Source organism: Copadichromis virginalis, linkage group LG11, assembly GCF_057382275.1.
Source record: "Copadichromis virginalis isolate Kocher_CV1m ecotype Utaka linkage group LG11, C_Virginalis_male_GT1.1, whole genome shotgun sequence".
Taxonomy (NCBI): domain Eukaryota; kingdom Metazoa; phylum Chordata; class Actinopteri; order Cichliformes; family Cichlidae; genus Copadichromis; species Copadichromis virginalis.
In genome coordinates, this window is record NC_140628.1 from 18,286,926 (window position 1) to 18,312,627 (window position 25,702).

Sequence of the window (25,702 nt, forward strand, 5' to 3'; positions counted from 1 at the left end):
GTGAAGTTATCAGTTTTGGTTTTTCCCCAATGAGTAAACTTTTTTTTCTGTTTGTACAGAGATGATTGGCACTTTAAAAAAAATGAAACTAGTTAAATGTTTGATCAGGCATCACAACTGAGAGCATGACTCCCACGAATCCATTTTAAAACATAAATTAAAAAAAAACTGGGAACAAATAAAGCTGTCGAACTTTCATTTCCTACTGTGCAAACACTGATTTTTAGTGAGTGGTTTGCAATATCCGATTTCTTTACTGATGGATCCTATTAACCTGCAAGTGATTACTGGGTAAAGTGTATTGGACAAATGAAACTAACCAAAGTCATTAGACTCTACTTTGTCCAGTTGGTCAGGTCTCAACTGGGACTTTTTAATTTTTAAACAATCAAGGAAGAACTTGGCATACTTTTACTGCTCATATTTATTCTTTCGAATACCATAGAGCAGACACAAGCAGTCAAAAAAGAAAACTGGCATAGCATAAAATTAAATACATAAAATATAAATAGATGAAGAGTGGCAGAGGCACTGGGTCCTTAGCAGCTCAAGAGGACATGGGGAATAATTGAAAAAGATAGTCAACGTCAATGATGACGAAACTGAAAATAGTAGCTGTAATCTGGAAGCAGGCTTTACAGGGGAGCATCTCGCTGGTTTTACCTGAGAGGCCCGAGAAACTAGAGTGGAGAAGTGGGCTCATCTCCAAAGGCAGAGGAGGGCAGCAGTGCAACGGCGACGGTGAGAGCTGCGCTTAAATCTCAGCGTAGAAGAAGAAGGAAACCCAGCGACGCTGAACTCCAAAGACGAAGAAGACTGTTTATTATGAACTTCACAGCTAGTACCTCGATGGTTTTATGACATGTACTCCAACAAGTTTCGCCGCCTCATGTTAGGGCTGCACTGCCTTAAAACGACCGCTGTTTGTGGCCTGGTCCAGAGGGCCGCTGGTCGAAGCGGGTTCGGCTGGACTGCGGTGTGTAAACAGCGGACACTGTGGCTGCAGAGGAGCGCCTGTCGGGAGATAGAACGACGTGCTGTACTCCGTCAAAACGGGTATTTAGCAGACACACTCGTGTGGTGACACCTTCCTTTCCAGTGCCACACTGTATAAGAATATTTGGGGGACCGGAAGCAGGGCTAGAAATCAGTATTTTTTTTTTTCAAAAGAAAAAAAGAAACTAAAACTCAGTGAAATTTAGCAGCATACAGCTACTGCTTAGACTAAGAGGTCCGACGAGGCTCACCCTGGTAGCTCTACGACTCTGGACAGCTGATACATAGTGCATCATAAATATGTTACGGAAACAATTCTAATTACTACTACTCTGAAATTTAATACAAGCATCCTTTTGCATCCAGAAAGATAGTCAGGTTTGTCATTTTGTTAAATGAACTGGACTGATTTGTGAAATGTGTGATGCTCCTCCAATACTCCGATACTTTATAGTCAAAGTATCTTAAAGTTGAGTACCTTTGTGGATGGCTATCATATTAGAAAGGCTTCCAAGCAGATTATCTCTGCACAAACCGATTCATTGCTTACAGACACGATTTTCAGTGTCTTGATGTGTCCTGTGGCTGAACACTTTTCACCATTTTTTTTTAGAACACTAAAAATGCTGCCTTTTTCTTTTACTCAAGTGATAGCATTTTGAGCATGTGACTTATGCATGAACTAAAAAAACAAAATTTGGCACAATTCAGCATTTGTAAAAATTTGCACGTCACCAGAGATTGCATCATTACCGAACCATTTTACACGTTTTTTTTTTTACATGTCTTTACTTGGTTTTAGCAAGATGAACTGAATGAAATGGGTACTGAGGGTTAAATACCAGCACAACCTTTTGTTTTAGAATTTGCATTTGCGATTTGCATCTTCAGAAACTATATGTTTGATGTCAGTAGCAAAAGGGCTTGGTATTTTGCTTGTTAGATTAACTCATTTTCTTCAGTTTTACTGCACTCAGTGTGTCCAAAGTATGATGAGCACAGCAGAATGCAAAATACTGGATAGGATAAGAAAAACAGTAAGCTCACATATGAGAGCCAATGATACTGATATTGGTACATAGCCCAACACAGTGCATCCAGAAAGTACACGACTGCTGGTGTTTCATCATGTTACATCCTCATTCCAAAATGATTAAATTCATTATTTACCTAAAAAGATCCACACAATACCCCATAGTGACACGGTTAATAAAAGGTTTGCTTTAAATTCTTTTAAATTTACTAAAAATAGCAACCAAATATGTTCATATATGTATTCAAAGCCCCCGCTATGACACTCAAAATCATGTACATCCTGGTTCCACTGGTCATCTGATGATTCTATAACTTGATTGGAGTCCACCTGTCTAAATAAGGCCCCAAAGTTAACAGTGTATGTTGGAGCACAAACAAAGCAAGGAATTGTCTGCAGACCTCTGACACAGGATTTTATTGAGGCACAAATCTGGAGAAGGTTACAGAAAAATTACTCTTCATCAAAAATATCACCATCATCTGTAAATAGAAGTTCTGCCTGAGTCAGGTAGGTGACCAAGAAAGCGATTGTCAGTCTGACAGCTCCAGCGTGGAGAGAGGAGAAACTTCCAGAAGGATAATCTTTTCTCCAGCATTACGCCAATCAGGCCTGTATGGGAGAGGGTCAGACAGAAGCCAATTCTCAATAAAAGGCACAAGACAGCCCACCTGGAGTTTACCAAAAGTCACTTGAAGGACTCTCAGACCATGAGAAACAAAGATTGAACTAAATGCTAAACATCATGTCTGGTGGAAACAAGGTATCGCTCATCACCTGGCCAATACCATCCCTACAGTGAAGCTTGGTGGTGGTAGAATCATGCTGGGAGATGTTTTTTTGGCAGCAGGAACTGGGAGACTAGTCAGCCTTAGCTTGGATCGCAGACTGGGGCGAAGGTTCATCTTCCAACAGGACAACAACACTAAGCACACAGCCAAAATAACAAAGGAGTGACTTTAGCCAGAGCCCAGACTTGAACATGATTGAAGTTTGAGATCTGAAAATGGCTGTGTACCAACTCCCACTCTGTCCAACCTGATGGAGCTTGAGAGTTTCTGCAAAGAAGAATGAGAGAAACTGCCCAAAGATAGGTGTGCAAAGCGAGTAGCATCAAACTGAGCAAAGACTTTGAATACTTACATGGCATATTTTTTTTCTATTTTTAATAAAATTGCAAGAATTTCAAGCAAACCTTTTTACTCATTATGAAGTGATAATCAAGTCCATGTTGGAATAAAGCTTTAACATGACAAAATGTGGAACAAGTGAAGTGCTGTGTATACTTTTTGGAATATGTGTGCAAACAGCTCGACTCCACACACTCAACACAGCTGTCGGGCTACTCAGCTGCAGGTTCTGGAGAAGAATTTTGAATCAAAAAGTATAGTGAGATTTTTATTATTTATTATCGACACTATAGAACAGTCTTTTGTTGGTTCCTTGTTTATTTGGCTTGGTTGTTTCTACTTTAATGGCTGTTTTTTGTTTGTTTTTTTTCCACATGCAGCGTTCGGTCAGCTTCTCACAGCACCGTGGACCCTGATGAACTGAGGAAGTTCCAGTCGTTGGCAAACAAGTGGTGGGATGAACAGGGAGAATTTGCAGCTCTTCACGCCATGAACGACCTGAGGGTGCCTTTTATACGGTACACAATCCGCCCGTCAATCTTCATCAGAGGCGCCAACAGATGGTGTCAACGTAACATAACCCAAAGGAAAGCCGGGCGGCCTCGTGGTATCTGAAAGCAACTTGTGAGGATACAAGGAAAAATAAGAGAAATTGAAAGTGACAGGGTTCTTCCAAATATCAGTACATTTTCAGCCAATAGTGTTTCAGCTGCTTTGGCTCTACACGTGTGCATGTTTTGGGGGTCGGCTGGGGCTGTTTTGATTGATAAGATCTGTTGTTCAGGACCCTTTGCTGTAATCATGACAGCCATCCAGCCAAGAGCCCAGTGCTGTGTTCCCCTCCCCCACCCTGGGATCTTCTTGGTGGTGGTGGTGGTGGTGATGATGATGTGTGCTTATGGTGACAGTATGACAGATCTAGTGTCAGTGATGTCTGAGTGGGGATGATTTGCCCAATAAGATTTTACCCTCAGGGCAAGTTGAAATGAGAGACAGCAGCAGTGCTGCCACTGTTGCTGCTGGAGCTCTGCGACTCTGATAGTTCATCCTGCCAGGGTGCCTTATTTTCTTCATTGTTTCAGTGTGTGCTTTAGTTCTGTAATACATGGTGTTGTACACAGACTCAGGATCTGTGCAGATACCCCGTGTAGTAACCAAATGCAATGTCTTTAACAAAACAGGGTTTAGTGTTTGATTTGCCTTAGTTATTAGCAAAATGGTCTATTTTGTCCTCAAAATGTTACACTGACAGCAATACAGTGAATCATAACTATACATGCAATGGTGACAAATTAAAGGAAAAAAATCTGCCCTTTATTGTGAGGAATTCAGAGTTTCCATCATACTTGTCCTCTTATCAAAGGATACAGATTTATGTCCTGATGGGAGTGGTCTTTTCCAATATGGCAGTTGTAACCTTCTGTAGGACATGAGTGGGTCACTGAAAGGTTTGATTATTATGAAAATGATGCGAACCATATGCTACAGTTTTCACAGTCAGCTGATCTCAACGAAGTTGAACACGGAGATATTTGGATCCATATGATAGATGGCTTACTCTACCAGCATCACCAAAGTGAGGGAACACAGTATGATAGGGAAAAAATGTAGAGGTCATTATTTGACTTTTTATTCATTGTGTATGCAAATTTACCTGTGTGACAAAATGTTTACCCACAGTTTCTAAAATATAAAGTTGGAAAACACTCAGAAATACTTCAGGTTTGAGACTGAATTTCTTTTTGGGGTTTTTGGTTCATTAAGTCAAAGTAAATTTTATGAAAATAATCACTGAGTTCATGCTGACGGTAATGGTTTATCATGTGCTGATAGTTCAGCAGTAGCTTTTGTCTGGCTCTGTCTGGGTGGTGGTAGTGCGAGGAGGTAGTTAGATGGATGTAAGTATATTTTGGCACCTTAGCAGAGCTTTAATGACGAGCATGATGTGCAGTCAGGTCTCAGCCTGTTCCCATGTTTCGGGCCTCAGGCAGGAGGCTGTCGGACTGTATATCAGGGAAGGAAGTGAGGATGCTTGTTTGCTGGCTGACACTGTTGCTCGGAGCGATTTGAGAGAAGATGGTGTAATACACCATGGAGTTACCCCTACACTTCCTCATGCTAAGCGGCTTCTCATAGACTTTGGAGGTTCACAATTTCATATCTGCCCACTGTTCTTTTACTTTTAAGCGTTAGGTCTGTTGTAGAGTATTCTGAAATATCTTGAAGACTTGGGAATGGGAGATATATTTTTACCTTGCACAGGGATAACCTGCTGAATGTGCACAGAGCGCGCCATCCCGGGAAGCCACTCGCAGGACTGAAGATCCTGGACGTCGGTTGTGGAGGAGGCCTGCTCACAGAGGTAAAAAGCGTCCGAAAGCTGCAGACTCAGAGCAAACAACAGCGCCAAAGAAAAGCGTCTTTCCTGCTACATATTATCTGTCTGGGCGCAATTGTTTCAATTGCTACCTTTCACGTCACATTGAGTCTTTTCTTCCCTCGTGCAGCGTAAATATGTGCCTTCGATGTGCTTCAGTGCCAGGCTTCTCGCATGCATACGCAGCAGAGCCCGGATAAACATTTCAACGTCAGCCCGGTGCTCGTTCTGCTTTGATCTGACTGGTCACGGCGTGGTGGATCGGACAGTCGGTCGTTTACAGTTGTTTATCTGTTTGTTAGCACTGATAGCTGCATGACTGGGACGGAGCTTTGATGTGAGCTGAGGACTCACCAGCTGTGCTGTGTGCTCTCTGAAGACAAAATCAGGTCCTGTTCTTATACAGCTCCGTCACACAGGTTGTCTTATTGAGACACAGACACACATGATAAGAGCGCCTGTTAAGGCTGTGACTGTTATTGTGTGTCTGACCGTCTCTTAGCTAACAGTCCTACCATCACACGGGATCAGCAGCGGAAGGATGGATAACAGGCCCCTGGGCAAAAAAGCTCTTCAGTCAGACTTGGATGTTTAGCTTTTGTCCACAGGAGGGCACCGTTCACACCAAACCCTTATTTAGTGCATGTTCCTGCATATCGCTGCTATGTTTTCCCCCACTCTATTTACAGTGCCAGCACAGCGTCTTGTGGAGATGAAATGATGCTTTACTACCATGATTGATATTGTTTTTAATTTCATGAGTTGTTGTTGTTGTTGTTTTGGGTTTCTTTTACTCAACAACCACAAAATCTCTTGTATTAATTGACATGTTTTAGATATATTATAAAAGCCTAACATTGAATTCAAATAACTCTCATTAGACCTACACTGTGCTGTATTTACCTGCATGTAAAACAACAATCCCCATTTACTAGTTCTTCTTCTTCTTATGAAGATGGACAGGTTATGGATGAGTGTGGATGAAGTGAATGATGGAAGTCAGGAAATTTTCTTTCTCTCATTAAATTTTGTATTCCAGAATTTAATAGTTCATGCAAATCGGTGCCTATTACCCCCCAGTGAATATATTACTGTAGATAAACATAAGGCTTGTGGAAATGTGAGTTCCAACACATAATCAGTGACTTCACAGTCAAATGAGCACAGCATCCTGAAGAAGACAGGTTAGATAACAAAGCAGTAACATTTCAAGTTTGTTAGTACAACATTATTTGTGTGTAAGAGTCAAGTTTTTCTACTAAGACTAAGTAAAATATGAGTTATTGTGATACAGATATATATTTTTTTTATAATGCAAGAGAAATGTTGCTCATATTGTTAGCTGTTGTGGTTGAACAGTGACTTATTTTTTAAGTATTTAGCATAGTTAATATGATTGATGTATAATGTTATATTTGTCATCCAAAGAGGACAATGAAAAATCGTATTCTTATTCCTCAAAGCTAATGCAACTAATATATTATTCATTTAAAATGTGTGCTTTGTCTACTTTTATCATTTTTAATATGGTTTTGTACTGTCTGTTCTTCTTTTAAGTGAATCGTATTCGGCTCTGCTTTTTTTAAAAAAAAAGTTTGACGTGCAGTTTTCTGCTCCTCATCCTCCTCCAGCCCCTGGGTCGTCTGGGAGCTAAAGTTTTGGGTATAGATCCAGTGGAAAACAGCATTGGCACCGCCCAGCTGCATTCGTCCTTTGACCCGGACCTATGTGAGCGGGTGTCCTACCAGGTGTGCACCCTGGAAGAGCTCTCAGGAGGAGAGGATGAAGGAGCGGGACACTTTGATGCTGTGGTGGCGTCTGAGGTTGTGGAACATCTGGCTGACCTGGAAACGTTCGCCTTCTGCTGCAGCCAAGTGCTAAAGGTGCTGTTTGTTGTTTTATTGTTTCGTTTTGTTTTTTAATACTTTGACTCTGATATTTGTGTGTTAATACTGCACTTGTGTTTGCATATCAGGTAGAGGTTCCCTCTCTCTGAATTAGACAGTTATGGGTGCCCGAGTCAGCACCGGGCTGGACGGGGTCTGTGGATGACCTGCTGTGTTTTTCTGTGTGTGCCTTGTACTTATCATTGAAAAGTTTCAGTGAAAGCCGTGGTCCATACTGCAGCCTGGGGGTCAGAATCTCCTAGGTTAGTGGGCCAAAAGTAGCTGAGAGGGGGGAGAAAAAAAAAAGCTTAATACAGGAGGTTAAGTCATGACTGGAATTCTTTCTCTCTCTCTGGTCTAAATCTTTCTTCTGCACTTTCATTAAAAAAAACCCCAAACACAATAATGTTTAATATTTAGTATTTACTGTTATATTTCCATATATCATCGTGATGTTGTTTATTGTATTGCTCTCGTTTTCTTCTGCTTGTTTTCTTTTTTCTTTCTCAACAGGTGATCCAGGTGATTGGTATATGTATTTTTTTAATTTTTTTTTTTGTCTGCTTATTTAGTTGGTTTTTGTTTTTTGTTTTTTTCCCCTTTATCCCCGTCCCTCTTCTCCGCTGTTTTTTTCACCCTCTTCCTTTCTCCCTTTTCTTTTCTTCATTCAAGTCTGTCCCGTATCTAGCAAGTGAAAATAAAAAAATAAATTAAATAAACAATAAAAGGTGAATCAAATAGACCATTACGGCAAGGCTGGGATGGTCAGTTTGGTAAAGTAAATCCGTTGGGCATCTTTCCTCGCCTTTAGACAATAATTCTGATGGCAAAAGAGCCAAACGGGACAGGCGAAAAGAAAAAAAAAAAAAAAAGGAAAAAAAAAAAACCCCAAACATTTAAATGTACTTTTCTTGACCACGCATACATATATTTTTTTGATGCTCATGCTTTTATTTATTTTTTCTCTCCCCTCCTGTTCAACCTATTTTTCTTGGCCTTGTTGAACTTTGAGGTTTGGCATCCTTCCAGATCTCGCGCGCTGGATTTTGTCCTCTGAAAGCCTTAAATCCATTCTATAAATACCCTGCTGCATCTCGTAGAAGAGCTCCTCCCTTGTATATCACCTGCAGAGGTGTCATGAAATGTGTTTCCAGAAGTAACGCAGTCTATTTAATTTATATTTCATGAATCAAACCTTTCCATTTTTGCTCCCTGTGTGCAGCCAGGTGGCTCACTATTCATCACGACTATAAATAAAACCAACCTGTCCTACGTGCTGGGCATTGTTGTAGCGGAGCAGCTGCTGCGCATCGTGCCCGACGGGACCCACGACTGGGAGAAGTTTGTCAGCCCAGTAGACCTGGAACGCCTCCTGGAGTCTCGTAAGTCCCTTTGGAGGGAGGAAAAAAAAGAAGCTCCCACTGATTATAGAAAACAGACTAAAAATGCAAAGGTTTTTTTTTTTTTTTTAATAATTAAGTGGGCAAATCTATGTGGAACTAAGTAAATATACCATATTACAAAAGGTCGCTACAAGATGTAAAAGTTTTTTTTAAACAGTAAATTTTGAGGATTTCTGTGTCCATAAATTGTCTGCAAAGCTCATTTTATAATTCGTGTTCAGGAGTAGTGCAAAAATAAAAATCTAATTTTGCCTTTTGTGTTGACATCAGTGTCTTCCTTCTTTGTTAGATGGTTTCTCGGTGCAGTCTGTCAAAGGAATGCTGTACAACCCCCTGTCGGGAGCCTGGAGCTGGACCGACAGCACTGCCATCAACTACGCCCTCCACGCCGTCAAACTGAGAAAACAGGCTGAGGACAGCAGCCTCCACCCAGAGGACCACACCATAGAAAGTAGCAGCTGAGCCACGCCACTTGAGAAGAAATCCAAAAATGAGAAATAATAACTCAGACGCGAGCGGCCCTGACATCCTGTGGGCCAGCTGTGACGCAGCACATGAGACTGAGTTTATTCAAGGAAAGGGACAAACTGCCTGCAGATAGAATTAGAGATGTGCTGCATTTGGCAGACCCATTGATGCTGTGCTGTGCTGCGTGAGCGCTGAATACATGTCTAGTGTTTGATAAGCTGTGTAAAGCAACGGTGCATCCTTTAATTGTGTAATCATTTTCAGCATATGCTGTCCTGCGTCAGTGTGGTGTTTGAGGCTGAATAGTTAAAGGTTTGCAACATCCTCCATTAAAACTGACCTCACATCAGTTTGATTTCTCAAGAATGAACGCATGAGAGTGAAAAATGTGATTATTTGGAATGCTAACAAAAAACAAACAAACATGATTTCGGGTTTTTAGATGTTAATATTAATTTATATTTTGTGTCCACAGAGGGGAGGGGCAACCATTTCCTGTGGGATTATAAGGGGTCTGGTCTCATGTGGAAGTATTACATAATACAGATCTCCCTCGTGCAGAGAATAAGTCATGCTTGCATGATGGTCTTAAAGAGACCAGAAATATGACTGTAGAACATGTGCAGAAGCTAACAGAGCACGCTGTGAGGACTGAGCACTACACCTATTTCAATTTCAGATATGTTGACATTTCACCGGTTTAAAAAAAATAAATGCTCTTTGTATATACATATTTTAAAAAGAACTCTCCCTCTCACCCTCTGGGGGGTGGTATGTGTGTGCTCCTCACGTTCAGGTCCTCTACCAGAGGCCTGGAAGTTAGAGTGCTCTGTGCAGTGTCTTAGCTGGTCCTTGGACTGCACTCTCCTGGATGGAGACCTTTGATGTTGTGCCTGGAATCTGCTCAAGCTAATTTTCCAGCTCCTTTATGCTTCTATTACCACTAGGACCACTTTGGATTTTACCTTCCACATCTGCTCCAGATGTTTCTTCAGCACCTGGTTCTCCATTTTCTTGTGCTCCTTCTTCCCGATGTTGCTGTCCGGTAGGATTACAACATCTATGACAACTGCGGTCTTCTGTTCCTTGTCAACAATCACTACAATACTGCTTGGTTTGCCAGCAGCTTCTATGTGGAAGTGGAAGTCCCACATGACCTTACTCCTGTTGTTCTCAACCACCTTTTGTGATTGAGGACTTGGGGACTTCTAGTCCATATGCAGCACAGATGTTCCTGTACGCTATCACAGCCACTTGGTTGTGCCTCTACATCTATGCAGTTCCAGCTTGCTTCTTACATCCTATTACTATATGTTGGATAGTCTCTGGGGCACCTTTGCACACTGTTCAACTTTGTTCCCTTTGTAGACTCAACCCTCTATCTGATACCTAGAGCCTGTTCTTGTGCTGCTGTGTTAGAGACTGCGCTGTGCTTTAAGTCTGTGTTGTGCCAGAAAAATGATTTCAGGAATTTGCCCCAAAATGATTGTCTATATTTAAACTGTTTTAAATGACTTGTCAACCCACAGTCTGTCAAACACATGACAAGCATGTCTCTTAAGAATGATATCAAGCCATTTTGAGCCAGAAATAAAACAGTCCTGTCACAAGGTAAGAAGCTGCAGTCGGTTTTTGGCAAAGTGACTTTTATGTATCCTATATTTATCTAGGTAAAGAGCGTCATTGACATCAAAAATGTCTTTTTCACGAGCGATCTGGCCAAAAGTGCCATTTAAAAAAACAAAAAACGTCATAAAGATGCTTCCTGGTGTCAAAGTCGTTTCCTCTATCTGCCGACAGTATCTCTATGTGTGTGTTTACTAAATGCCTTGCTCCAGCAGTGCCTGCTGTGTCATATTCCCAGGCTGGTTCAGCAGTAAACACCAATACACGCTCCTGCTGTAATGCGCGCTCCCGAGAGCCACGAGGCCGCGCGTTTAACTTGCCGTAGCCATGGCTGCGGTAAGCACTCACCCTCCTTCACTGACCTGACGGGGTCAGACAGCAGCAGGCAGGTAATTGGCACCAGGATGATACCGGCGGACACGTAACTACTGGATGTTCTTTTGTCCGAGTTGTCTACATCCTGTTCTCGGCATGCTCTACAAACAGATCTGGAACTCACCTGCTGGATTAAAGCGTCAGGATGAACGAAGTCTTCCACTTCCAAAGTTGCTCCAGAGTGAGTACTCCTTCCTATTAGTGCATTTACCACTAAGTTATACAGTTAGACTGTAAGTAGAGTCTATACCCACAGCACACCGCGGTCACAGCACAGTTGGCATAGTGGATTTGCAATCCGTGTCTTACTTTTCTCGTTTGCGTAATGTGCTTCAGTGTGATTGCACAAACACACTGCACTCCATAGAATTAGCAGTCTGTAGTAGCTGAAGCGGAGCAGTCAGTCGGTTGGAGGCCGCTTAAAATGTAGAAGCGGAGCAGAAGGGCTTATCATCATGTTTGGCTGCTGTTGGCCAATAGTTTGTTTTCGTGGTGGTGAGTGAGTCTCTGCGTTCAGGGGCTCGCCAGGGCGGGGTGGCTCCGATCCTCCACCGGAGAAAGACAATAGGCCGGCTGCATGAAGTAACCGGCATTTGATTAGACAGCAACGGAAGTTGCCCAACTTTGCCACAAAAATAAAAGGACTGGGTAATTCTTTTTTTGCGTTTCTAGCCCTCTTTTTACCTTGATCTGATGATCAAAATGTACACTCCACTACACGTAATATGTGCTGTGAAAGTTATTAAGTTCTACAGGTGTTAATCACATAAGTTTCTTAGCAGCTCTATGCAGAACTTAATTAGATCAATTGCTTCTCTTTCTTGTAAACTCTCGTTTCTATGGTGGGGATTGGACATCTTTTTGCAAACCAAGTGTATCTGACTAAAGCTCTTTGAGAGACTCAAAAAAACCCCAACAACCTGGAACTAAACATGTAGACGTAGCTTTGCACAATTCACAGTTCAGATTAATTCATGTTTATCTTAGTCTGTCCCTTGAGAAAAAAGGAAGCACCCATTAGTACCTCGAAACTTTGGTCAGATGGGGATCTGCCATATAAACAGAAAATAAGGGAATACATGATGGGCCTGCTTTAAGCTTTTTCCATTATTTGGAAGCAAAACAGCCAAATAATCTTTGGTCCCAGCTACTTTAATTTGTTTTTGCTAATAATAAATTAAACCTATTTATTTGGTCAGACAAATCAGATAATGATTCGACTACTTTTAAACGATTAAAACATTTCATGAACAAAAATGAATAATTTAGTTTATATCATGTTCAGATTTACGATAGAATTCCATTCACATGATATGTGATGGAAAACTAGCAATAACTAACAGCCACTGTGTACGGTTATTAAGAGCAGAAAATGTTATTTTGCAAGTAAAATATTAGGTGCAAAAAATGTAATTGTAACAGTGTGGACACTGACATTTATTTTGAAATTAGGGACCGGAAGTCGCGGTGTTGCCATTGTTATTCGCGCGATAATGCTGGGCAGATCCTGCGAAGGAAAGCGAGCTGGCTGCCGAGCCTCATCTCAGGGAGTGATGTTCCAGATATTTACCTTTTCCGCTTTCCTGGATCAATATTAGCCACACCGCCGCCATGCCGTAGACACAGCGCCGGGGGTCTCGATGAAGCCTAACGGGGACTGCAGCAGGGAGGACGCGGGGCGGCTGTAACCGAGGGAAGAGGATGTACTGGGCTGCTGGTTTCGCCTCTTCCCGGCCGTGTGTTGTTGAACTGGGGCGGAATCACAGCCTGCCCATCGGGCTGTGCGGCTCCGAGCAGCAGCAGTCGTTGTATGGCTATATCATCGCCTTTCCTCTGCAGGATTACGGAGGCATCATGTCGGTTTTGGGCTCGGACTCCTGGTGGAAGAAGACCCTGTACATCACCGGGGGGGCCCTGCTGGCTGCTGCAGCCTACCTACTGCATGAGCTGCTCGCCATCAGGTAGGGACGCGCAACATTCCTGAGCTCTTTATCATCTTTATCACCACCAGGTTTCTGTTTGTTTGTTTGTTTGTTTGTTTAGTATTTCTTTTGCCTCCCGGGGCTCACGTTTTGATCGCACCCACCCCCGCTGACAGTGACTGATGAGTGACACCGCATAAAGCATTATGGATACAGGAGTGTGTACATGGGGATGTGGTTCCTCTGCAGCTCTCGCGGGAAGAGGCTCTTGCTGAGGTTGCCGTCCCTCGTTTTCTCCTTCAAAGGACACGACACTAGGTGGAGACTTAAAAAAATAATTAATAAGCGAGTCACGCGTCCGCTCGTGTGCCAGTTCCCGTGCGGAACACATCGGCACCTGAGCGTGTCTAAACGAAGCGCTCCTCGGACGCTGCGGAATCAGCCTGACCTTTAATGAGCTGAGACACAGCAGCTGTCCGCGTCATTTACAGTTGTTTTCTACAATGAAAGCTGGTGATCAGTATGCGGTCACTGTAAGAGAGATTAACACGGGACTATTGTCAGAGCACAGACCGCCTGGCTGTGAATGGACGGATTATTTATTTTTTTCGGCCAGGCCAGTGCCAGGAAGTAAGAACATCCTGTTACAGTGGCCTGGTAGTTTCTGCTTTCACTCCCCCCTCCTCGATCCACAAGCTGCGTGAACCGTGCATTTCGTGCAGAAACTCTGAATCACGTGCAGGCCGCTGAGGCTGGCCCCGCAGCCTGCCGGCGTCATCTGTCCGTGCCATGTGATGTATTGTTGGCAGAGCTGCTGCTACGACTAGTCAGCTTTTGTTCTCCTTTTCCCAGCTGAGAGATCTTTGAGAAGTTCTTTAAGTGGTTCCTCTGAGAGACGAAGCACCACAACGTGCATGGAAGAAGGACGGCATGCGTAGATCAGGCGTAATAATATGATGTCAGTTTCTCTGCAGATTTAGAATATTTTCAGCACCATGTAACTGTGGACAGCTACCAAGGAGACCTGCAAGGTTTCAGCACCACAGTCAGCTCAAGTTTATTTATTTAGCATCACAACCAACAACTCCTAGCCACCACTGTGACAATAGAGAGGAAGAGCTCCCTTTAAACAGGAAGGAATCTCCAGCAGAGCAAAGTTTAGGAAAATCAAAAATATTTGCTCTGATCTCAGCCGCAAACAGGTCAAACCACAAGCTATGGGAGAGACTAGACAAAAGTTAATGGCATGCACTAGATTTATTTAAAAAAAACAAAAACATGGGGAGTGAAAAAAGGTGAGTGTAGTTTGTAGCTTGCCTCCACCAGTGTATGAATGTGAGAGTGAATGAATAGTGGTATTGTAAAGCGCTTTGGGTGCCTTGAAAAGCGCTACATAAATCCAATCCATTATTATTATTATTAGTAGAAATGTTTAGTGCATCATGGGAAGTCCCCACTGCAGCCTTAGCCTGCCTTAGCCCTAACTACAAACGTTATGAAAAAAATAAGAATTTGTCGTCATGCAAGCATGAATTTATATTTTCTGCAGAATGTGGTTTACTGAAAATAAGCAAGGCCTTCCCTGAGAGAAAATAAAAGGCTTGTTTGGATGGCAGCATACGTTGCCTCAAAGCACACAATGCACACAACCACAGATGCTGGCACTGAAATATGGACTGATAGTAGATTGAGGGATTGCTCTTTTCTTTATATTTTAGGATGGAGCATCCATGACAGTTTAAGCTCATAAGTTGTGAAACACTCAACCAGCTGTGTGTTGTTGTTGTTTTTTTTTAAACAATCTTTTGTTGACTTGGGGTTTTTGAAACATGTTGCTGATATTAAATTAGAAATGAACATATTATTTTTTAGAATATAATAAAATATAAACTCTGTACTATCCTGTAAAAACAGATTTGTATTTAGTTTTTGTTTAGATAACATCCAGCCTGGAATGGGGTCAAGTTGCCAATTACATGGAATCAGTTTCTGATAATACGGTAATTAACTGTGATCAAGTGTTACAGTGATAAATTGTTCACAGTCAAATATCTGTTGTTACAAATGAATTCGTGTGACTTAGTGATTCGCTTGCTTAGCATCGTCAAGCTAACTGTGTCCAGTATTGGATGGTTTTTCGTTTTGTTTTGTTTTTTAACGATGTATTTATTGAGTTGTTTTATATTGCAAAAGTTCAGCTGATTTCATGTGAATTTGCTCCGCTAACCTTATCTAATGCTGGTGCTACATGATATGAGCTCTCTTATTGTAGTGTTTCCAGAGTATTTTAATTTATTTAATAAAATATAGATATTTGGTGTCCCTTTATTGATACAATAGTGCCATGCAAAATATTGCTCTATCATTTTTTTTCTGTCATTCTAAAAGTGGCCTGGGTAAAAAATTTTATTTTACTTATTTTTGTCTTAATGTACAGAAATACGTTTTTTTCCCCTCTGAATAATTAAAAAACGACGACATGTTGTAATGTGATCGTAAAATAGGATAGAACTCAAAAGAAAAGCAACCATAATCTATAATATAATTTCCACAAACCTAACTCTAAAAAAGGATGGTTAAAAGTGGAGTAAGTGTTGTCAGACCGCTTTGCAGTTACACAAATTTATTCAAATATAGGGAGCAGTGGTCAGTGATAAAAGAGATGCTAAACGGAGCAGATGGGGTCTGTGTGTGTGTACCTGAGATGATGCCTAAAAGCTTCTTCAGGAATAGAAATAGATGCCCAGATGAATGTGTAACGTGATTAGGAAAGCGGTGTAGTAAAATCAGATTAGATGTAGTTTTTTTTCCCTGTGCTGATGTGTTAGGTGTAGTTTTATTTCTCTGGTTGCAAAAAAGGTCTTAACTCTAATTGCCATATTAGATAGCATTGAGACACTCCTCAACTACAATTTTTAGCACGGTAATAGCAGTGTAGGAATACCACCAACATCCTCCCTGCACAATTGCATTCTAGCTTATTATTATCTTAAGTGTCTTTAGACAGCAGGCCTACAGTACAGTGGGAGGAGAGATGACTCATTTAGTCAATATTCTGACTTATAACTGAAGCTCTTAATACCCCTCGGCTAATACAGTGGAGCAGTGTAAATACAACTTTGTGGATTTTAAGCCTTAGGTAGCTCAGCTGCTCCTTGTTTCACAGAACGATCTATCAAAGTGGAAATAAAATTTCTAGTCTTGACAATCACTTAAAGAGTTTTAATGGAGTATAATAACAGCTAGTGATGCCAGTATATCTCAAAACACTTAAAGTCACTTGAAGTACAGACTCATTATGTAAAAGTTAGTGACCTCAGTGTGAATAAAGAAAGTGTTGTTTTTTTGGTTCCTTTTAATACTTATTTTCATTTATTGTTAGTTTTATTTCTTGTATATGTTATTGTTTATTTTATTTATAGTTTTCCATGTTTTACTGTGATTTATATTATTTTTTTCCTTTTTGTTTAATATGTTTGTTTAAATCTTGATGTTGTCTTTTAACAGGAAAGCACTTTGGTCAGCTGTGTTGTTTTTCTGAAGTGCTCTATAAATAAAGTTGGATTGGGATTCATTGGAATTGTTTAACATAATAATTTTTTTTTTTTAAACTTGCAAAGAAAACAGAACTCGGCACGAATAGTGTGTCACCGTGCTAGAAAGAAACTGCAGGTGTGACCTACTCCTCACAGGGAGGTTGGCCAGAGCCTGAAGCTGAACTCAAAGTCCTGTTTTCTGTCCAGATGCTGAGTTACGTTTGGTTTTATCTCACTGGCCCCACTGCACCAATTGACCCTGAAAACAGGTGGAAAAACCGGTTGATTTTGGCTTCGCTGGGTTAAAATGAAACATTTTTAGGCAGTTTTTCCTCTTGGTATCTATGCATAGTTGGAAAGGCTCGAGACACCAAAGCATACTTTCATCCACACAGAATAGATGAAAGTATGCTGTTAACGTTAACACTGGCACAACCCATACAGAAAAGAAATAGTAAAAACTTATATGAGATTACTCATGAAAGTGGCCACTTTCATGAGTAAATCATATAAGGCTTATATGATTTACTCATGAAAGTGGCCACTTTCGCATTACTTTCATACATTGTTTTAGTAAGTATCCAAAACATACAAGTTTCATTATATAATTTTTCAAGGGATCTTATATCTGTTTTCACTCTTGTATGCTTTTCATACAAGTTTCACACAAGACAGATACAAACTTTATAAGATTTATATAAATCTTTTCCATATGGGAAAATGTACAAAATGAGACAATGTTAGCGAGTTTAAGAATGGTCTTTAAAGAGGTATAACGTTTACAGGTACAACATTTATTCATTGAGTTTCCCCCACCTTTGGTTTCTATGTAGGAAGGAGCAGGAGTTGGACTCCAAAGACGCCATCATCCTCCATCAGTTTTCCAGGCCAAAGAATGGTGTGCCCAGCCTCTCGCCCTTCTGCCTCAAAATAGAGACGTATCTGCGGATGGCGGATCTGCCCTACCAGGTGATAACAGAGAGGGGAGGGGGGTGTTTCTGCCTCTGAAGAGTTGAAGTTGTTTTTCTCTTCAGCCATTAATAGCTACTTCTGTTGCACAGCCTTAATGTCTCTCTTCCATCAGCATCAACACTGGGTAGCACAAGCTAATGGCAGCTTAGAAATGGGGTCCCATTTGTCAACAGCTTCCATATAAGGACAAAAACAATGAAAGCTGTTGGACGTGACGGAGTTGAAGATCTTAAGATTTTAGTTGTTAATGACCATCTTGGTTGCAAAAAATGGATGCAATGAGGAAGACTGGGTCTGACTTTGAAACCACATGCTTATTATGGATGATGACTTGTGATTTACAGCTTGTTAGTCAATGATTGTGTAGTTTCATGCCACAAATAAGTCTCCATTTTCACATAGGTCTACAGTCTCTTTGTTTTGTTAATAAAATGTACACACAGCCCAGGAAATTCATGTGCAAAGTTGTTTCCCTTTGCAGAACTACTTTGATGGCAGGCTATCTCCGCAAGGTAAGATGCCCTGGATCGAGTACAACCACGAACAGGTGTCGGGGTCAGAGTTTATAGTGGACTTCCTGGAGGAGAAGCTGGGTGTGAACCTCAACAAGAACCTCACCCCACAGGAGATAGCTGTGTCCCGCGCTGTCACCAAAATGGTTGAGGAACACCTCTACTGGTAAGTAAGTCGTATAGGTATACAGTGCTTTAGCTGTGCCTTTGAAAGGCTTTTAAGAGCTAAGACTTCAGGCACTTTAAATGGAAAAGCCACTGTCAGATCATTTTAAAGACCAAAAGCAGTTCTCTGTTTCTACAGTTTGATTTAATTATTGCACTTGAGGGGTGAAATTATGTGGTGCTGAGTTGATTATGTAATTTTGTGTGTATGCATTCATATTTAAATGCACACTTTAATGTGCTCAGTGCTAAACCATATGAGGAACCACCTACACGGATCCTCCCGGGAAAAAAAGGTCCAATTTATTTTAGCAGCAAGAAAAAAAAAGACACACTGCAGATTTATTCTAAAAACAAAAAAGTAAGATTATTTGTGCATTGTTTGTGCAGCTTTTCAGCCCAGGCTCTGATATCTGCCATCCTTCGCAGCAGTGAGTCACTCCAGGATCACTGGGGGAGAGACATGCTGCTAGGAAATCGTTTTCCACACTCCATCTACACCGAGAGGAGTGTTTTCCATTACCTAAAAGCTCTATCTCTCTTTCTCTATCCATCCCCCTCACAAAGGCGCACGCGCATACACACACTAACTCGGTTTGATCCATGTGGTATGGCCTATTGCTCTCTATATAATAATTTTAGAACACAATTTGAACTACTCATTGGTTTTAGTTCACTTATAAAAAAGGAACAACGGATGGAACAATTTGCTGGCTTTGTGTTATAAACTGAATCTGCTCCATTTCTCAAAAAGCAGCAGAGGTCATTCATGTAATCTACATTCACGCTCCCTCCCGTCTTGTCTCCTTGTGTCACCTCCCTGCTCCTCTTCCTCTGCTTGTCCATGCACCCTGCACCAAGTTTGGACCCACATATAGACCTATTGAGTGAATTATTTATTTCAGGGAAGGGCAGCATGACCGCGTGCTGCTCTTTGTGTACTGAGACACAGCCTAGAGATAGATTTGGTTAGATCGTGCACACAGAGAGTTGCCTTCCTGATTCATAGTGGCATGGTTATAGAGCAGAAAATGTTCTCAAAGCTAGCTTTACTATTATATACTCATTTATTTTGCTGTGCTTTTTAAAAATACAAATCTGTTAATAACTCTGTAATACCAGAAAAGGATCACTCAACTATACTTTAAAGTAGACATACACAGACAACTAGTGTTAGCAGCTGTGATCCAGTGAATGTCAAAGAGGAATTTCAAGAGTAAAACTGGGCATAAATACAACTTTAAATTGAGATTAACCTTATGCTGGATATTTAAATGTCCAACTGTTTGCAAACACAGCAGGTATAACCGCGGATTAAAGGGGGATTCGGCAGGAGGAGGAACTCTAAGATGGGCTGTAACACATCTATGGTGAAAAGAATGAGTTAGAAATAAGTCACGCAGTAAAATGATTTGTTTCGTGAGCTCCATTGGACTTTTCTTTGTGTGCAGGCTGTGATTGGCTGACTTGGGCTGCTGCTCTGATATTCACTGCTCTTTGTGGATTTAGCCAGCAAAGTTCACTAAAATACTGTATAAGTAGATGTTTCATAAGCTTTATGGCTAAATGGCCCCAACTCCTAGACACTATAAAGCTAGTATAAAAGCCATAGTTCACAGAGTGAATCTAATCGGCATCATTACCCATCATTACCCATCATTACCATCATTACCAAAATGATCCCTGCCACCCTCGGTGTAACCAGTCCGATGTACTGTTTAGCCTGCACTAAACCGCCAGGTATTCCCATGCAACCCTTGAATAACACTGTTTGTTTGACAAGAGGTTTCAAAAAATGTAATTTAGTACAGCATCAGACATGTATCTGATTATAAAACTCTAAAATCAATGAGGGCATTACATGTAAGATTTAAATTTCCTGTATGGAAACTTTCTTGTATTGAGCAGCCAGAACTTTTGAAAACAGTCATCCTTCATCCATCCATCTTCCTCTCTTTCTTGCATCCTTCTCCATCTGTCAGGATCACACATTAGCATTTTTTTCTCTCCCTGGGAAATACTGCAACTGCAGCTTTATCTTGAAAATGCAGTTTGTGGCGAACTGCACAGAAACATTTGCAAAGGTTGCATTTGAAATTACCTGGGGATTAAAAATACTCTATTTATGCTTGCTCCTCTTCTGGTTTGTTTGTTTGTTTGTTTGTTTGTTTGTTTGTTTGTTTGTTTGTTTGTTTAAAGAATACAGACACTTTGGACATCAGATAATATAACAGGAAGTAGCATTTGGCCAATGGATAGTCCCCACTCTGAAAATTAATATAACCCAGATTCTTTAATTCAGTTTCTATTGAGCAACCAGTCACATACAGCAGAAAAATGACAGAGGCCAGGCACTGGCCTTTAGATGAACTGAGGGGTAAAAGCTCTAACCCATGTAGGTAGAAACATGTAGGTCTCCCCTGCACTTGTACTATTATCAACAAACAGCTTGGCTGTCATTGAGTTCTGTTGTTGAGCCAAAAAAAAAAAGAAAAAAGCACCAAGCCCAACTTCTTCACTTCTTCAGACTTTTTCAGATCATAAACAGAAAGAAAAAAAAGTCCTACAGTGTGAAAAGTCCAAGTGTGTAAGAATGTAACAGCTTAATCATAGTATCTGGATACACAGACAACTTATGCAGAACAGAAGCAACAAATGTATGAAATACCAGAGTTGCTGTTTTCATTGTCTTTGTTTTATGGAGTGAATTCATGTGAAACATTTGTCCTTTGGTGGTTTCACAAGGGATTTTGAGGGTTTGAGTTGGGTTTGTTTGCTTGTAAATAAACAGGATTTGTTGGACCACAGTGTGAGAAAAATCTCAATATAGAGATACACTATATGCTGCCATTTCTGCAGCATTGCTTTCTTTTCATGAGTAACTGTAAGTTGCCGGTGCTTTGCAGCAGTAGGCGTCTATATTTTATCACGAGCAGCAGGAACGGATTCCAGGCATTTCTTTCAACCCTCAGGCCGACAGTTTGAAGGGCTGAATATACGATGTTGTGTTCTGGCAGCAAGTGAATGGGTGGAGCACTTTTATTGATTAAGTTGAGGCTAATTGTCATTAGACATAAAGCTTTACGATGCAGTGGCTGGACCTTTCATTAAACACTTTTATTGGAATCCCACTCTAATTCACTTTGACTCAGCATCATAGAGTAAAATATTACTGTTGGTCCTTTGTAAAATTCTGGTTTGCCACCATATTCAGTTTTAAAAATACAGCACTAGACTGGAGAGATGAATAAACATGGCTCTTCTTTCTTGTATTAGTGTAGTTTTTGGTTTTACTTGAAACGGATCTAATGATTTACAGATCTTTAATACAACACAACATGACAATGTTTCTGCAAAGCAGGGGTGAAAATGCCAAAGTGAACACAGACACGCAGTCACTGAACTAACTAAATAAGATTTAAGCATTAAGGCATTAAAGCTGTTTTTCCTTGTTTTTGCTTTATTTATCTCCTTTAAAAACAGCAGTATGAACAAAAACATGCTTTTGGAGAACTGTTATATCCCTAACCTTTTGTATGTGATAATTTTATGTTTAAATATGTGTGCTAATATTGATGGTGTTATACCTTCTAGCATGTTCTTGGTACATGAATTGTATGCTGAGTGGGATAAGGTTTTTTGGCTGTGTAGAAATCATTTTGTATGTTCAACTATAAATGATACAAATGAACTGATGGCTCAAAGACTCAGTTTCAAATGCGGTTTGTTCTTTTTTGAAAAGACCACGATGATTTTAGACCAACATTTGGAATACTTTTTGATCTTGAGCTAAGTAAGTACAGGAAGAGTGTAAGAAACTGACAGACTGTAGGTGTAGCTGAGGCTCACTTTTGATTTAGAGGAGTAGCTTTTTGCCAGCCAGTGTAATCGTAACACAGTGTTGTCTACATTGTGTTTTCCTTCAGGACAATAGCCTACTGCCAGTGGGTGGATAACCTGGAGGAAACACAGAAGCTGCTGGCGATGAGTGGGCCTCTGAGTGACACGCTGAAATGGATGCTTAGCCACCTGAATGGTGGCATGGTGCGGCGGGAGATGTACGGCCACGGCATCGGACGCTTCTCCAAGGAGGAGGTCTACACACTGATGGAGAAGGACATGAGGACACTGGCCACTCTACTGGGTACGGACGCCTGTTCAGTAGAACTAAGACTAACCTCATCAGGACTGTGGTTATAGAGCGATACGCTAATGCTGTTATGCAAGCTGATAATGGAGCTAGTGTTATTTCTTTTTTCCATTGGCTGCAATGAAAATACATGAATTTGTTACTGTGAGCTGATATTTCTCAAAATATTCACAAGCTCCTCTTAATTGGTTTATATTTATCAGAACAAAATGTCATTTATCTGCATTTTTGCACTTGAATTTTATTGAGGTACAGACAGTAATAAATGAAAACAGAACGTTCTGGATGTTAGCTGGAGGGATGCAATATAAGTGTGTTTAGAATAGTGCTTTGCATCGATCTGCTTGTGTCATTACAGCGAACAACAGCTTGTATAAAATGGAAAAGTCATTCCCGAGTGAAAACATTGGTACACTCCACAACCATCTGGCTTCCGTCTTTTAATGTTTGTTACACACAAGTACCAGAAGTGTTCATCTAAAATCTGGCATTTTAACCAGAAGAGCTGATTTCCCAACTTCAAAATGAAATTAGTTTACTTTGAAGTTTGCTCTCTGAAGGGCAAGAAAAGCACACAAATACTTAGCAACCTTTCATTAACCTGCCTTCCTGTAGTGTTTTGGTTTCCCTCTGCATTACTGGAAGTGTTTACAGGTTACATTAAAAACATCTCTAATGGCATTGATGATGATGTGTATAAGAGCAGGGATTCCCAACCAGGAGAGATGTCAGCAGCTGCCTGGGGTACTCAAAGATCACAGAGTATTTCCACTTATTTGAAAAATGTATGAATAAATTGAACAAATTTAAAAACAAAAGTAAAAAGAAGTTCATTTCAGTTTTATTTATATAGCACTAAATGACAAGTTTCAAGGCGTTTTATATTAAAGTAAAGACCCAACGATAATAAAGAGAAAACCCCAACAATCAGACAACCCCCTATGAGCAAGCACTTGGCAGAGTTGGGGGGAAAAAAAACATCCAGCAGAACCAGGACAAGTTGGGGGTGAGGGGAGGGAGACGAGACAAAAGACACACTGTGGAAGACAGGCAGAGATGAATAATAACCGATGAAGAGAAGGCAGTATGGGAGAAATATGCTCTGTCTTTCTAGTCAGTGTTAGCACTCTCTGCAGCAGTTCAAAATGTGCTCGGTGAAATGTGTTTAGGTGGGGGGAAAAGTATCCAAAAACAACCGTTAACTAAGATTTAGTGCTAGTGATAGATCATTTTGTATTGTAATCTTAAAATAAAGCCGTTCACACACCTGATGCATCAAATTTGTACTGATATTTCATACATTAAGATGGATATTGAAATGGTAAAATAATACTATTTTACCTCAGGCACACAGCTAGACACTGCTCTGGCTCTTTGAAATGATTTCTGTCTCCTCAGATGTGATACTGACTCTGCTAACAAGAGCTTAAACTGCCCCACTGACATCCTATATGTATAAACATTACATGACCAGCTCATATCCCAAGAATTCGGAATATAACATTTTTTTCCCAGCACACTCAGTGTGCAAAGGTCTTAATGATAAACATCTCAAAAAGTGAGCTAAAGGTAGTTCATGAAGTCAGTTAGTGCATCAAAAAAGCTCAAAGTAAAGCGAAAACTGTTGGTTTACAAACACCTTCTGCCAGTACAAGTGGAATGAAAATCATCTGTAGCAAGAAAGCTTTCAACAACACAGATGGAATGAGTTGCAGAGTTGAAAAAGGAGTACTTTAATTTGGTTTTTGATATCTATTATGTGTCTGTGTGTGTGTGTGTTTGGTTACTTTGTTTCTGTTATTGATTTGCAGCAGGTAAATCATCACTGTAAAAACTGATTTGTTTTAAAGTCTTCTCAGCTCTGCATTAACATGCCACAGCAGATTACTAACAGCCAACATGCCAGTACTGGTGAACAGGGACAGTATCAGCTGGCCAACTTGTTGCTTCATCGCTGCTTATTAATGTTACTAATAGTTTTAATTTAACCATCTTTAGCTGCACAGTGCTGTGGAAGTTCTCGTATATTCCCTTTATCGTTGCTTGAAATTGCTGTTTGTTTTCTGTCTTGCAGGAGATAAGAAATACTTCATGGGGTCTAAGATGTCAACATTAGATGCTACAGTGTTTGGGCATCTAGCTCAAGCCATGTGGACTTTACCTGGAACACGACCAGAGCAACTTATCAAAGGTCAGAGGATCTATTCAGTAATTGCAAATCAACACATACATGCTGTATTTTATCACAAGTTTTTGTATATTACCTTGTCCTTGCAAAATTTAAGCATACTTGTGAGATGTTTTCACTGGTGCATTTTTATGTGTAGTCCACTAGATGGCAGTGCTGTTCTGCTGCAGTGCAGTGCTGCTTACACAAGCTCAGAGAGCAGCTTTAAAGTCTCACACAGGAAACACTGAAGTCTTTTTATCTTTTCAGAGAACAGCATCAGAGCTTGATTCTGTGTTTTAATCCATAATTTGTGATCAAGGTGATTGTGGGAAGAAAACCGGACACAAGAAAAGACTAACAAAGGCAGTAAGCACCTGTGATACCACCTGCTGGTTTCTTCTCTGTCTTCAAAAAGATTTACATGTCTCCACAGGAGAGCTGATCAACTTGGCCATGTTCTGCGAGCGGATGCGGAGGAGGTTCTGGCCCGAGTGGTTTGTTGAGGTGGAGGATTTTTACTACGACGGAGACAGCGAGAGCAGCAGCGGGGGCACCCCCACGGGCCTGCTGGACTTCGGCCTCTTCTCCAGGACTGACACGCTGGACGACAGCGATGGCAGCAGCCACTCAGCCGGACGCACGCACACACATTCCCCCGACTCTGACCGCTCGCTATTTGATTCGGACGTGGGCACAGGGTCTGACAATGATGCTCAGTTTAAAGAGGAGTCAATGCCAGACCTGGAAGTTTGACCTAGGCAGACTGAGACTGACCGAAGGCTAGAACAGTCGGTGCTACAGGCTGCTGTGTGGTTTTGCTTAAATAAATCTGGCTGGAACAATGTGTCCAAGCAGCAGCTCGCACACAGCTGAAAGAACTATTCCAGCTCCTCCACCTGTAATGCCCAGCATGTTACAACTTCCCAATGGGCAGACTGGGCGTTTGTATGCGGACGATGCAAAATAAACCTTACAAAACAT

The 25,702-nt window shown here is 41.0% G+C and overlaps 2 protein-coding genes and 1 long non-coding RNA gene across 5 annotated transcripts; 2 read left to right on the top strand and 1 right to left on the bottom strand.

Moving 5' to 3' along the window:
- The first annotated feature begins 671 nt into the window (after positions 1-671).
- Positions 672-9,640, top strand: coq3 (coenzyme Q3 methyltransferase). The gene is made up of 6 exons (XM_085473427.1): positions 672-1,056; positions 3,540-3,677; positions 5,422-5,521; positions 7,168-7,419; positions 8,645-8,804; positions 9,115-9,640. Exons 1-6 carry the CDS (start codon positions 863-865, stop codon positions 9,285-9,287), a joined length of 1,017 nt encoding a protein of 338 aa, XP_085329553.1. The 5' UTR covers positions 672-862; the 3' UTR covers positions 9,288-9,640.
- LOC146698342 (uncharacterized) lies at positions 2,429-11,886 on the bottom strand. 2 transcript variants are annotated; one of them, XR_014923015.1, is made up of 3 exons: positions 11,419-11,886; positions 2,807-3,780; positions 2,429-2,641 (listed from the first exon to the last, which is right to left on the bottom strand). It is a non-coding gene; the product is annotated as an uncharacterized LOC146698342 (long non-coding RNA). The 2 variants fall into 2 exon arrangements; XR_014923016.1 differs by lacking the exons at positions 2,429-2,641; positions 2,807-3,780 and adding an exon at positions 8,485-8,812.
- Positions 11,209-25,702, top strand: faxcb (failed axon connections homolog, metaxin like GST domain containing b). 2 transcript variants are annotated; one of them, XM_085473426.1, is made up of 7 exons: positions 11,209-11,475; positions 13,134-13,255; positions 17,586-17,721; positions 18,206-18,402; positions 22,328-22,545; positions 24,626-24,742; positions 25,155-25,702. In XM_085473426.1, exons 1-7 carry the CDS (start codon positions 11,440-11,442, stop codon positions 25,472-25,474), a joined length of 1,146 nt encoding a protein of 381 aa, XP_085329552.1. In that variant the 5' UTR covers positions 11,209-11,439; the 3' UTR covers positions 25,475-25,702. The 2 variants fall into 2 exon arrangements, with proteins under 2 accessions (XP_085329552.1, XP_085329549.1); XM_085473423.1 differs by lacking the exon at positions 11,209-11,475 and having other exon boundaries at positions 12,783-13,255.

Bases quoted from the DNA above. Each gene is read 5' to 3' on its own strand.
- faxcb (XM_085473423.1), top strand. From the start codon at position 12,996: ATGTACTGGGCTGCTGGTTTCGCCTCTTCCCGGCCGTGTGTTGTTGAA. The intron at 17,722-18,205 runs GTGATAACAGAG...TTCCCTTTGCAG, and splicing joins TGGCGGATCTGCCCTACCAG to AACTACTTTGATGGCAGGCT. The intron at 22,546-24,625 runs GTACGGACGCCT...TCTGTCTTGCAG, and splicing joins GACACTGGCCACTCTACTGG to GAGATAAGAAATACTTCATG.
- coq3 (XM_085473427.1), top strand. From the start codon at position 863: ATGTACTCCAACAAGTTTCGCCGCCTCATGTTAGGGCTGCACTGCCTT. The intron at 1,057-3,539 runs GTATTTAGCAGA...TTCCACATGCAG, and splicing joins GCTGTACTCCGTCAAAACGG to CGTTCGGTCAGCTTCTCACA. The intron at 8,805-9,114 runs GTAAGTCCCTTT...CTTCTTTGTTAG, and splicing joins GGAACGCCTCCTGGAGTCTC to ATGGTTTCTCGGTGCAGTCT.